The sequence below is a fragment of the Temnothorax longispinosus genome, chromosome 9 (genome assembly GCF_030848805.1).
Source record: "Temnothorax longispinosus isolate EJ_2023e chromosome 9, Tlon_JGU_v1, whole genome shotgun sequence".
In the NCBI taxonomy this organism is placed as follows: domain Eukaryota; kingdom Metazoa; phylum Arthropoda; class Insecta; order Hymenoptera; family Formicidae; genus Temnothorax; species Temnothorax longispinosus.
In genome coordinates this window covers 20,761,205-20,775,038 of record NC_092366.1, presented here as the reverse complement: position 1 = coordinate 20,775,038, position 13,834 = coordinate 20,761,205, and the positions used below count along the sequence as shown (strand labels likewise).

The 13,834-nt window shown below is 46.2% G+C and overlaps 2 protein-coding genes and 1 non-coding gene across 3 annotated transcripts in view; 2 read left to right on the top strand and 1 right to left on the bottom strand.

Moving 5' to 3' along the window:
- Positions 1–62: 62 nt before the first annotated feature.
- On the bottom strand, positions 63–920 carry Tim9a (translocase of inner membrane 9). The gene is made up of 2 exons (XM_071788214.1): positions 737–920; positions 63–603 (listed from the first exon to the last, which is right to left on the bottom strand). Exons 1-2 carry the CDS (start codon positions 782–784, stop codon positions 376–378), a joined length of 276 nt encoding a protein of 91 aa, XP_071644315.1. The 5' UTR covers positions 785–920; the 3' UTR covers positions 63–375.
- Positions 921–3,310: 2,390 nt separating this feature from the next.
- The window catches only part of LOC139819054 (uncharacterized), a 63,031-nt gene continuing 52,507 nt past the window's right edge, over positions 3,311–13,834 (top strand). Inside the window, exons 1-2 of the mRNA XM_071788197.1 lie at positions 3,311–3,679; positions 3,951–4,047. Coding sequence (XP_071644298.1) covers positions 3,487–3,679; positions 3,951–4,047 — 290 coding nt within the window. The 5' untranslated portion in view covers positions 3,311–3,486. The remainder of the gene's footprint in view (positions 3,680–3,950; positions 4,048–13,834) is intronic.
- Positions 11,345–11,416, top strand: Trnat-cgu (transfer RNA threonine (anticodon CGU)). The gene has a single exon. It is a non-coding gene; the product is annotated as a tRNA-Thr (tRNA).

Here is a 13,834-nt window from a genome sequence, read left to right as displayed (position 1 = left end):
TATAATGTTAGTATTAAGGATCTAAGGCTAATGTGATTCAGAGAGTCAAATTAACTTTCATGTTCATATTAAAAAGATAGAACAAGTCATTATTTACTCATATAACATACACATTAACTCCGTCGCTCCCATAATTTACATGTTCAACATTTTATATTACAATACATTACAGTACATAATTTATTGTACAATCAATGTTTTTTAATTTCAAAATAAAACGTTTTTAAATCTCGAACAAATATATCCATTAGACACTGAATGAATAGACCGTCATGTAGAGAGGTATTCAAGAAATGTTTATTGTAATCTTATGATACGAAGATTCGAATAGAGGCTCATGATAAGATGTTTATCTACACAGTTTTACTGACGAACCTAATTTGCCTGGCCTTGCCTTTTAGCTGCCAAAACATTTTCATTGGCAGTTATTTGAAACTCCTGGAAACGTTGAGACACTCTCTGATTCATTTTCAGGTACTTTTCCATGCAGTTAAGGGCGCATTTCTCCTCCTTGGCCCTAACTTCTCGCGTCGTGAAGTCGGTTATGCAGTCGACGAAGCAAATTTCGGAGAGTTTATTGTACGACGTTAAGAAGTCTCGAAACTGTAAGACAAATAGTGTTAGAGTTATATATCGTACGTGTGTAGCAGTTCCCATAAAAATAGCTCGCGCAACATTCCGTGTACCGCTTTACGGCGTAGCAAAAAAATATCGTTCAAGTGCGGGAAATACATACAGATTTAATTTGATCGGCATCCACGTCAGTCGGAACTTGCATCGCCATTGTCAGAGCTCAATATTTGCGCAAAGCTTTTATCACCGTTCGCTTATTCCTGTAAATATCGCATCGGACTATGACGGGCGATTTTGAGGTTAGAAACAAGCACGTGCGTACGATATATGTATACAGTTACGACGTAAGGTGTTTTAGGAACGCTGAAATATAACAAAAACGAAAATAAATTTGAAAATAGCTTTATTTATTTCCATATACTCTCTACTGTCACCTAAGCTGCTTTTTATCTTCATTTTCATACATCTTCGCTGTATTTTATTAGGCAAAATAAAAACAACTTCGATCTTGGTTTTTCTTATGCATTTATTGGTTTCTCACGGTTTTCATTCAAAGATGGTTTCAATTCTTGCGGTTGGCAACGCATCGTTTCAATGAAATTTTAAACCGTCGTTACTCGTCGGAACGATCGTCCGCTAAATTAGTGCGATTCCCTCAACGTTATTCGTACGTATATCGCTCTCGAATTCGGGATCTTTTATAACGCAGGTACCGGAAACGCTGTTCTATCACCTTTGAGCGTCTTATCGATTGGATCTGTTATTCAAAAGAGCGAGAGAGAGAGAGAGAGAGAGAGAGAGAGAGAGAGAAATACGCGAAAACGATATACGGGAACTACGGGAAGCTCGGTCGCGCGCGAGTTTCGGACCCAGCTGCTTGCCGAGCCGCAGCTGCATTTAAAAGGTGAGTCCGCGGAGAGAAATTTTTGGGCGGAAACCGAACGCGCGCGGTGAAAGTCAAACGGCCGGCCGGGCGGATTAAGCGCGATCGCTGTTTCTTCAAGAAATCGATAAACGTCCCCGCGCGGCAGGGAACGAACGGCAGATGCGCCGCCCTATCGACGTCGGATCGAGGCGCGAAAAGTGCCCGCGTTGATGCTCGCCTATCGTACGCGCCATATTGTTTTCGGGACGACAAGACGTCAGACGACGCGTCATTGTTGCGCCGTATATTATTACGAGGGAAGCAGTTTTGCTTGTGTAAAGAAAGAAATGCTGTTTTCTCGACGGAGATCATTTTCCAAGGTAGTCGATCATCTGTTTCCCTCTTTCTTTCTCTAGAGCCCGCCTTGAACGATCCACAAGTCGATCGAAGAATGCAAGGAATACGTTGCGTTTTTATTTATTTTCTTACGCTCGCGTATTTCACATTCGATTCGGACTCTTGCGTTTTTCGTATTACACGGCAAACGTAGCGTCGATTATAGATACTATAAATAGGTCTGTTATGAATTATAGATTACATAAATTAATAATTGTATAAATTATATATAAGCAGATATATATGGAAGGGTGACGAGTAGAACAACTTTGCTGAATTTCGACACGAATTGCAAAGACATAAAGGTGGATCGAGAGGCGGATTTTAGGATTTTACGCCATCGGCTCGATCCCTCTCGACGATCTTTATTTCGAATCCGAGGTTCACGGTGGAAAATCGAGTCGGGGTTCCGCCGTTCAAGTTCAGCTGAGTTCCCGTAGTTCGTCCGTTCCGCACGACCATCTCCTTAACGTCTCGTCTCCGTTACGGTAGCGCGAGCCCGGGACAGCTGACGGCCGAGGGCCGAGGGTTTCCCGCGAGCTCGACGAACCTGAAACGCGCTGCACGTACGTGCGTTCCAAGTCGCGCGCGCCTGCGACAAACTTCAGACAGACTCGCTCACACGTTAAGCCGTCACCGTCGTCGTCAGTCTGCCCATCGCGCGATTTTCTCGGAATTCCACGCGAATAATCAAAAACTACAGCTTTTCGTCTTTTTTCGAATGTCGGGGGAAGCGGGGGGGATGACGTATCGCGCGATTGTTTAGCGCGCTAATTCGCGGCGCGATGCCGCCACGTAGATTTATAACCCCCGTTGCTAACACGTCCTTACACGTCCCCCGTTGCTGACTGCGTCGCTGCCATGATTGTAAGTTATGGCGATTCACGCCGATTTGAAGTTAATTTCTATTCAACGTATGGAGAAATAAAGGTGTAACGTAATATAATGTAACATGGATTTTTTAATTTTAATATGCACTGCGTGAAATATGTAAGGAGATATTTTGTTGCTATATTTGATTTTGACATCATGGCGGCAGGTACATACAACAGTATTTCATCGCCGGAGAATGATCTTTGCAAGTCCTCTTTTTCGTAACTTGTCGCAATCGATCGCTTTTTCTTATAACAACGTACATACATACATTGGTGTTTAACTGTCTAGTATTCTATATTTAAAGTTTTGTCTCGAAATTTACTCAATAAATAAAATAAAATAACACGATGTAATATATATAATCAATTAAAGAAATTATCATTTCAAATCTGTGTGGACTAGATCTTAGTCTGATAATAATATTCTTAAATAAAATATAATGAAATGATTTTCCACGGTATTAATTATTTTAGTCGTTTGTTATCATTCCAATGCAATTGTACATCGATTTATCGCTATTTCTACATTTCGTCATTGTAATTTCTCAGGGAGCTAAATATCGCAATCGTGGAAGAATCGCTGCCGTCGACGCGTCCTCGAGAAACGTTTCTTCCGAGCGACGCGCGAAGTCCGTGCTCGACGGAAAAAAGCCCGTGTCCGCGGGAACGTTGCCGCAAAAGACGCGGTCTTCGAAGGACGGGGACGCCGTAAAAAGTTGCGCGACGAAGTCGCGAGGTCTCCGCGAACGGCGGCTTCTTTCGCGGAGGGAAGATAAAATGGTGCGCGACGACGTGGGACACAAGGTTCGCTTGTTCGACGAGGCCAGCGTCGCCAGCGCGGGCAACAATGATCCGATTTACATTTTACGGAAGGAAATACATGACTGGAGAGTATCCGGGCAGCTAACGGACGGACTTGAGCGCGATTCTCACCTTACCGAAGACGAGACGGAGAAGAGTTTTGTTCAAGGTAAAAAAAAAATGAAATCTAATAATGCTATACGTGTAACGTGTTAAAACACACAAATAACTGTTATAATATATATAGTATTTTTAAATTAATAAATATTTTCATCACTTGTTTCTAAGAGTGGTAAAATTGTAAAACGTAACAGGTTTAAATAAAAGTATGAATTGATAAAAAATTCTTATCAAGAGTTCTCTCATCAAGGATCATTCAAAATTTATTCTACGATTTTAAAGAAAGTCACGTTTTAATGATAAATTCTTATAATTTTCAGAGAGCTGTGATCAAGCAGTCGTGAAAGATCTCCCAGATCCAGGTGTTCTCCATGAATTACCGAGTTCCATCGCCATTGATCATTTAACGCGGCGCACGTGAGTACATTTAACTTTCTTATCGGGAATGCGATCTTTATATTTATTAAAATTTTGCATACGCTTTTACGTGAAGACACGCGCGTGTTTCGCGGAAATGAATTATTATCCTGGATTATGTATCGAGATAAACGATCACATGTGTTTATGAAGGATTCGAGCGATTATACTTTGTAATAGGTATATCACGAGAAACAGGAGATGACGATCGCAGAATTTGCTGTCGGTTGAGTAATAAAAAATTTTTTTATAGAAACGATCGGGGTTTTATACCAGCAAATATCCGCGTTTGATAGCCGTCTGCCGGTATCGTCGAGGCGTAATTCTGGTAATTCAATCGACCGTTTCATCCTGTATTTATTTCTCTGGCGATATAGTAGCGCAAACGACTTTTTCCGCCGACTGTCGGAGCGGATTGTGTCCGCTCGCTCGTACAGCGCGAGAGAGTTATCACGGCCGCGAGTTATTTTCTCGTCGTGACTTATAATAAGCCCCGGTCTTTGCCCGGTGCGGTTCACCGGCGCGTTGTTACCCGCCAGTGATTTCTTGTCAGTGTCCTAGGTAGAGCAACGGCTCAAGAAACGAGGTAAGTGAGCAACGTTTCCGCTTGCGGTGCACGTGCGACGCGCATGCGACGCGCTTCGTTTTCGCGACTATTTTCATACACGCACGTTTTCCATATGCACGAATCCGACGATCGAGCCGAATCGACCTCGAACGGATCGAGAGACAGAAAGAAAAAGAAAGAAAAAGAGAGAGAGGAGAGAGATAGAGGGGCCTCGCGCGCGTCTCGTTACGTAAGTAACTGTAAATAAAGAATGAGAGAAGCACGGCCGTGCGTCTTCGCCCGCTGTGCTCGCACACCCGCCGAGAGCAGGACTACGTCATTCTGGAATTTTCGAAAGTTTCGTCCAACCGGTTCCCGATCGGCGCGCACCCGAGACCCGTTCGTGACTCGCCGCCGATAATGCCCCCGCTGCGGTAGGATGCACACCGCGTACCGTTTGCTGGAAGCCGATCATCGCGTTCACCGATCTCCCGACGTTTCTCGCGCGAGCGAAATCTTTTCCGCAATCGCGAAATATACGCACGTACTTATTAATCTCCGTGACAATTGAGGCAAAGTATCGACATTTCGTCATATTCGTAGAACGTGAGAATTACTGACTGAATAAAATGATTCGTTTCAGATCCTCGATGTATCGCTGCAATGTAGATTGATCATTCGTAAGAGGTGTCGGCGATTACTGACGTTCGCGAAATCGGCGGACAACGAGGATCCGCTGTCAACGCGACACGTGCGAGAAACGACGCGAATCGGGACGCGCGACAGAATTGAAATTCCGCGGAGGAGCGCGGCGGAGAAGCGATGAGTTTGCCTCCATGGTCGAGGACGAATTCGGCGATTCCCGCGCTCGTCATTCGAGGCACGGAAACGCGGCGCCGAAAATATATTTTTACTACCACGAGCACGCGAGCCGCATACGTCCCGGCTCATTAAGCACCGGCTATTGTTCTCACTAACCTACAGCACTGTGCGTCTCATTATCATCTCTCATTCGTGACGCCACTGTTAAAAAGCTGGAGGCGAGCGGGAGCGTCTTTCGCGCGCCTTCACGAAAAACCGCTCGAGACGCGGCCGCGTCTCGTGGGATCGTTCCCAGACGAGACGTGAACGAATTAACCTTCGTCAAGTCCTCAAATTAAATTGAATTGTTTTTCAGAAACCCCGCCGGTTTAATGATGTAAAATCGCTCCCGACGCAAACCTCCGTGCGATTAAATTAGCCTAAATGATCGCGATAAATTTTGTCGATGCTTCGAAGCCTCATTCTTATTCGCTACGAGTATCGCCGGTAACGCAAAAGTATCGAGCCGATGCTTTAAATGATTTAATTTAATTGAGATGGGTGTCGGCGAAGTCGAAGGTCGGATAAGAATTAAAAGATTAAATTCGATATGGATATTTCCTCCGAAATTGAGGTCCCGACCTTATACGTCTGAAAATTAAATCCCCGCGTGATCAGCAGAACTCGATTTCAATTTCGTAACGACGAATTCCATATATCGATTTCTTTCGATTTGCATATCGTTTTCACGGGCTAACGTGAGTGTTGTTACGAAATACAGTTCCGGAGTGGTGATATTTTTATAGTTGTTTTTATCGATTCGCATGCACGATGAATATTCATCGCTCGCCTATTTAAAATCGAGACGGCGACAAAGTTAACGCAACAATGTAGGCGCGGTTTAAAATTAGACCGTCGGGTGATTTCCGTTTGCGCGATCCTTCCCCTCGAATATTCCGCGAGGCTCGTTCGCCCGTGTCAGCGCTAAAGAGGAGACAGTTTCGTGCAACTTTGCGCCACGGCGCGTTCGGAGCGCAGTCAGCTCTCATCCGGATAATGATGTAGGTTAGGTTCCCAAGCGGTATATATCGCAAAAATCAACATTCTTCGCGGAGCCGCGCGCGAGGCTCGTAAAAAGCGTAAACCGGTTTGCCTCGTAAATGGCACACGGGCGTGCGAACGGGAGACACGGACGCGAGCGCGCGGCGGATAAAGGAGCACGCCGGGCACGCGGAGGATGCCTCCGGTGCCCCTTTGTGCAATTCCCTTTTTCTCGGATTTCTGCGGTTTCGGGCCGCGAGCGGGTAAATCACGCGGTCGCGAGAGACGACGACGAGAGGCGGTCGAGAAAAGGAGAAACGTCCGCGTCGCTCGCTTGCCGATCTTGTTTAATCTTTCGTTTCACGTAGCCGCGCTGAGGAACGAACCTAAACACGTCTCACGTTTGGGAGACACGTTTCGGATTCTCGAAGCCGCGCGTCAGAATTTTTATTGACTCCGTTTAATTCCTGCGAGTACGTCGAAAACGGGGGGGTCAGGCGGCGGCCGGAGAGCGGGTCCCGTTCGAAAAAAATCGTTCGTCGCAACCTTGGCGCGAATTCAAGAGAAGCCTTCGTTGCAGATTTCAGACGCTCGCGCGGGGGATTCTTTCAGCGACGCTCGCAAAAGGATCGTTACTCTATTTATATTCGGAACCGGTTTGTCATTTGCCCCAGTTTGCCGCCGGTACACTTAACTCACATCCACGCCGGATCTAGACTCGATTTTCCCGATCTCGCATCTTTGTCACGCTTCCCGCGCGTCTGCGAGGAAAAAAAAGGGATATCGAGACGCAATTATTTTACATTAATTGCTCGCGGGAGGTGGGGGGGAGACGCGAATGTAGGCTCGATCGCTCGGAACGAGTATTCTCTCTTCTCTTCTTGTACCTGAGGAACGTTATCGCAAAAAAACCCCCGTATGTAATCCGACAATATCCAACGTCGTTCGACACGACTCCGCGTTCGAGCGCGTCCTGTTAGCCCGGTTTCACGGCCCGATAAGGCCTGTATGTCTATCAATGTAGATTAACTTTAAAATATCTCGGTTTAATTTACTTTTTATCTTTTTCTAATTTTTGAAACTGGGAAAAAGATCAAAAGTAAGTTAGACCAAAGTTAAAATTAATCTATCTCACCTATTTTCTAGCTGTAAGAATTAGGAAAAGATTAAAGAGTAAGTTAAACCGAGATTAAAGTTTCTACATTGATGGACGTAAGACGGATAACCCTGGCCCGCGTGGTTTTAAAAACGTGGTCGAACGAAAACGGAAGAAAAACAGTGGGAAAAAAAGAGAGAAAGAGAGGAAAAAGAGGGAGAAATGGGAACACTCGTGGCAGACGACGAATTTCCGGTTCCGTCGTACATTGACCCTGCCGCGCTCGAGGGACCGTTCTATGTAGGTTATGTTTGTCTATGCTTTCTCTCCGACGCCGAAGAGAATCCACGTCCGCCGACAAAACCGACCGGCGCGGCGCGGCGGCTGACGTCACGGAGTCGCGCGCGCAACATCGGAGTAAAGAGGAAAAAATAGAGAGAGAGAAAAAGGAAAAATATCGCGCCTCCTCGGCCGCGTCGTGGAGATGGCCGTTCGCACGGCGCATTTAGCGGTCTAAATATGGCTATCCGATTCTCAAGTCGCGTGTTACGTTGCACGCGGCTTTTTTTTCTTCGCGCTGCGCAGTTAAGAGAGGCGGACGGCACGAAAGAAGCGGGGCCGCATATGCGCGTGTATATTATACGCGGAGCGCTGAACGCGACGCTAAACAAAGACGGTTGAAGAAAGGGATTGGAGCTTAACGCCGCGTGAAGCGCGCATCCGCGTCTCGCGTTTACCGCTAATCGCGGCCATCCGATCGTCGCGATAACGTCGTACGTGATCTACGTGCCGGAGCGAGTCAACCTTGGAGATCTGACGGTACATTTAATGCTTTTACGCGGAATGAATTACGAGATGCGCGGGTATATCGGGACGATACGGGAGACTCTTTTTTATCTCGGAGAACGGAATTTCAAGATTGGAGCAGAAACGTCGGAGCGACAGTAGGCGAATATATAACCGAGCGTCTCGCGCGCTCTCCGTTATTAAAAGGCTGACATAATCGCCGGCGAAGGCGAAGCAGGAGCGCGCGCTTGCTGCCGGCTTCGAGCTCCGACGTGGCCGCTCATGCGAACGCGTGCGCGTCGCCGCGCGACGCTACGCAACGCTACGCAACGCAACGCGGCGACACGCTTCACCGAGTTGAGTTCGCCAGTCAGCCAGCCAACCAGTCAGCCAGCCAGCCGCATGTTTTTTACGTAACGCTACGCGTAACGCTGACGCGCGTGACGTCAGCTCGTTCGGCGTTGCGCCAGCCGACCGCCGACGACGACGACGACGAAAGAGGAGACGGCGGTGGAGGAGGGGGAGGGGAGGGGTTGAAGGGGGGAGCGAGTGGCACGGCCACTCGGAATTCTTGCGAAGAAAGCACGCACCGGGCATAGCCGAGCGCAACCGAACGTAGCCGGCGACCGACCGACCGACCGAGCGAACATCGTGTTCCTCCGCGCCTTCGCGCCTCACTTCACGCCGCGGCATACTTGCACGAGGCGGCAACGTCGCGAGCGTCTGTTAGGTTCAAGGGTACGGAGCGGAGGTTGGCTTCGTCTCGCCGCCGCCCCGTCGCCGCTCGCCGCGTCGCGTCGGTGGCGGCGGTGGCAGCGGCGGCAGCCGCGACCAGCGCATTGGGCCGTTGCTTCGCGCGCGCTACTCCGCTTCGTCCAACGGGAAACTCCTCGAAAGATACGCGACGTCGCGTCCCGCGCTTTGCGAAATGAATGTTCTTTGTAGTCGGCTCGTCCAGGACAAAAGGAATCGCGTATTCGGGCGAGTGACGCTCGACACGTGATTCTTTATGAGCCAATCGATGCGTCCGGTGCCTCTCTTCAGTCCTTTAATATTTTAACATCCATTTTATTGAGTTTCTACATTTTCCACGCGTTAGAACATTACTTGTTGAAGAAGGGGATCTTTTAAATGGTTTAAATAAAAGATTTTTCGAATACGCTTGAGAACTGATAGCGAGTTGTACAAACTCTCTCTCTCTCTCTCTTCGCATCTTTCTTTATCTACGTAACGCGATATCTCTCAATTGTTTTTTATCTTTGGATTAATATATTGTGCTATCACAAATCTCTCCAAAGGTTTAACACCTGTGTACATGATGTCATGGCGAGCGATTGCAATAAAACGTAAATAAAATGATGAGTCAAAACGGTAACTTTCAGGCACGCGCATTTTCAGACACAGATACGCGTTGCTACGTTCCGCGTGTCGTACGAGTGCGGACGAGACAATACACGTTTCGTTGCGGTTAAAGGGGCATCCGGTCTTTTAATTGGATTCCCTGAATTTTCAAGCAATGAGAATATTGCGCCGCGCACGTCCGACAGATTCGCGAAGGATCTATTGCCGACACAAAGCACGCTTAATATTTATATTAATATATTGTCACCATATATTTTATACATATATATGTTTATAGTCAGTATGATGATTTTATACATATATATGGTCATATGATGAAATGAAATTGATCGATATGAGACGATAACTCAATCTATCTGAAAGATTTATCTATCGAAATAAAAAAAGTGCTATTTTATGATAATATTTATTGCAGATTACTTATTGTCGTTTCATGTGATCTGATTTATGTCGAAGAGAAATAAAAATAATTCTTTTTCCTTGAATTTGAAAAATATTTCTGAACACAAGTTTCAAAACAAAGCTTCCTCTCTGAGGAAGCAATAATAATAAAAATTATTAAAATATTTCTGTGGAGATTGAAACCAGAAAAATTGTTTATCAAATTTTCTTTGAATTTTTTAGCATTTAAAAACACATTTAAAACATGAATACTAAAAATCTGAAAATATTTTATAAGCTTTATGAAATTAAATTTATAATTTTACAAATTCAATTTTCCCTTTTGGATATTTTATACTCTTGATTAAAACACTAGAAATTATTAATTACGGTATACCTCGGTAATGAAATCTTCGATAAATAATACAATAACTTGTTACATTAAATCGACACACGCCTACGATTCGAAAATATATTTCGTTAATTAGCCATGCCGAGAGAAATATAAATAAAGTATTTATCGATGCCAACAGAAAACAGCTTTCGGACGCATGCCCGTAAAAGAGAAGGATTGATAAGATATCTTCTTTATCAGTGGCGGTAACGTACGAGGTGAAGATGCAAAAATTCTCAGGCACCCTAGAAAAATCGCGTCCTTTGTCCTCGATTCATATTATACATTGCGCATTCATTGAATAACATCTGCTTAAATAGTACAATGGTCTTACGCGTTCCGTTGAGTCTCTTTTATTGCGTCTCAAAGAGCCTCGCCGGTCCCCGAAAAGGGTCGCCCCCTTCGAAATCTTTAAGACGGCCCCCGACATCTGTCCTCTTCGGTCAAAGTAGGGAAAGGGAGTTCGCACGTGTCTCTCTCTCCTTGCCCCCTTCTACCCCGCGAGGAACCCGAAAGCGTGGCTCATTGTGTACGGCCCGCGCGAAACGGGAAGTGGCAAACTGACATCTGCTTTGCGTCACGCGTGATTTGTGGGTCGAATTATTTTTGGAGGTCCACATGAAGTTCATCGTCGCTGCAGCCGGATCGCCCTTTAAAAATGTGCGATACAACTCGTCTAAGCGCGACGCGACATAGAAAAGGAAGAATAGAATGTTAAGGTACAACAGAATTAAATCGAAATGCTCTTATATCGCGATTATCAACATTTATAGAGCACAATTAACATGTATAATGCATACGCATTAATCTTAGACTCGATTTAGGCGAAATTCGAAACAGCACGAGTATCCGTGGTGTATCAACTGCCGACTAAGAGTGAAAAACGTCAGCCTCTTTAGCTCAGTGGCAGAGCACTGGTCTCGTAAACCAGGGGTCGTGAGTTCAAACCTCACAGGAGGCAAATTATTTTTGTTCAACATTCTACATTTTTGCATAATATTTCGCGCAGTCTGCTTGCCGTTTTCGATTTATTTCTCGCCTTTACCTCGGCAAGCCATTAATTTTTGTTAACGATTCTTAACGAAAAGTACATACAGAGTCTGACATAAAAATATTTAGAAACACATCGATATTGGATTTCAAAAATATTATATTTTGAATTTAATTTATTACGGCTTGAATAAAGGGACAAAAATTAATTTGCCTTTATATTTACGACTTAATAAAGAAGCCGTTAACAAATCAATAGACCCGGCGAAGAATGTATCTTCGTTAAGGCGTAAAGGGTGAGAAGAATAGCGCTGGGTGTCGAACGGATCCGGCTGAGTCCGCGATAAAGGAGCGATTTGGGGGCATCCCGAGTGCGAAGGGCGAGATAGATTCCGGCAATTAAAACGAATAGCGAGCCAAAGAGCCCGGGAAAGGGGTAAGAGGGGGCGGCAGCGAATCGGCATTCGGTCCGCATTCGCGGTCTCAGACACGAATGCGACTCACGTATAGCCGAGGGGGGGCACCCGGTCCGGTTCTCGATATTCAGGAGTGTTACCCCGAACAGCGTGCCGTGCCGTTTCCGTAAAACACTCTCAAAGCGAGAAAACCGCGAGAAGGAGAAAGAAAGCGAGAAAGAAAGGAAGAGAGAGAGAGAGAGAGAGAGAGAGAGAAAGAGAAAGAAAGAGAAAAAAGAGCGAGAGAGAACGGAGAGGCGCGGATAAGTAGACGTAGGGGGTTCGACGGGGGTTAGACGAGCGGAATCGTGACGAGGGGGGGGAGGGGGGCTGAACGTTCCTGGGAATGTTCGCCTCCTCGGCGTCCTGCCTTCCACCCTCCATCCCCTTCGCCCTTCCCGTTTTCGCGCAGCGCCCGCTGCTGTCCGCCGCGACGCCGAGAGCGGAATACTAATTTTTACGTCGGAGACACGAAGAAACGCGCGCGCGATCGATCGCGCCGGTGCCACCGCCACCGGCACTTCCGCCGAGGCCGAGGGTTGCAATAGCGTACAGGGCATCGGGGGTGCATGACCGAGTGCTACGGCGGTTAGGGGTTAACAGCGCGCTACACGACGCCAGCTCTCTCTTTCCCGACGACCTGGAATGTCGTTAACCCTATGCGCTCCGCTTCTCGTATATCTCATGACACCAGCGACGTGTGCATTCGCTGTGGCATATCGGAGCCTCATCGACGAGCGAGCGGCTATTGAATAAAAAATTCTCCATCGCGCGCCCGCGCACTTCAAGAAAGCTTTCCGCTGGCTTCGGGACAATGCATGTAAAACGGATGGTGATACGCAGAAACGAGTACAGTACCTCGTCGAGTAACGAAAGTCACATGAATTAATACACTGAATTTTCAACTTGATTGTCATTTAATTACTCATCGTTATGTAAAAAATAATCTTGTCGAGGTTACAAGTATAATTACATATATTTCTTCTATTTTTATTAATTTTTAAAATATATTAATAGAAATATTCGTGATGCGATGATTAATTTTCAATCATATTATTTAGCATCTTAAAATTTATAACACTATTTTTTTAGCTAATAATATTTTCAGTCATATACGTGAAAGTAAATTTAAATCAAAATAGTTTAGATTTCCTTCGCGTAAACAAACGTTGTACAAATAGTTCCGAGGCGCGTGGAGAAAAGATTGCGACCCGATGAAGATTTACGAATTATTCTGCGTCCAATCGCGAAAAAGACGTGCGAAAGGCCGATCGGCGATTCGCGTCACGTCCCGGAGCAGTTTAATTCGTCGGGGAATATCGTCGCGGCCTCTTCTTTCCGCTCGCGCGGATCTCGTAAAAGGCGCGCGCGAGCTTCTCTCCGATCGTGAAATCCGGCCGCATGGTAGGTAGTTACAGCACTGGTCGCGATCCAAAACCGGTTTTACCCGATCGGAGGACTTTAGGCGATTGTGTTCGCGACGTGGGCGAGGTAATGGTTCGTCGAAGTGAAGCGAAAACGTCCAAGTAGCTCGGTTTCGAGCAAAAGCGAAGGCGATCTCGGGCTCGATCGTCCGAGACACGGGCGAGATTCGGCAGCGAAAATTTTACGTGGGTCCAGCCGCAAGATCAAGGACCATTTCTCCGAGACGAAACGCGTTCGCTGTTATTGGGATAACCGTTCGAAGTCGTTCGACTCGCTTATACACGGGGAATTTACATACGCGCAGCCTGATGTAACGCTTTCTTCCTTAACGTATCTTCTTCGGTGTTACGTGTCGCTTTTTATTAGATTCACGCGCGCGTTAATATGCATACGGAATAACAGTGTCTTCGGCACTCGTCGAGAGATTTACGTTCCTTCGAGGCCGACCTATCTCGCGAAGAAAATGCAAACCCACCGTTCCCGATGCGCCGCGCGCATTTCATCGGATA

Excerpts from the sequence above, each read along its gene's own strand:
- Tim9a (XM_071788214.1), bottom strand. The coding sequence starts at position 784 with ATGGCGATGCAAGTTCCGACTGACGTGGATGCCGATCAAATTAAATCT. Across the intron at positions 604-736 it reads ATGCCGATCAAATTAAATCT|TTTCGAGACTTCTTAACGTC; the intron begins GTATGTATTTCC and ends TTTGTCTTACAG.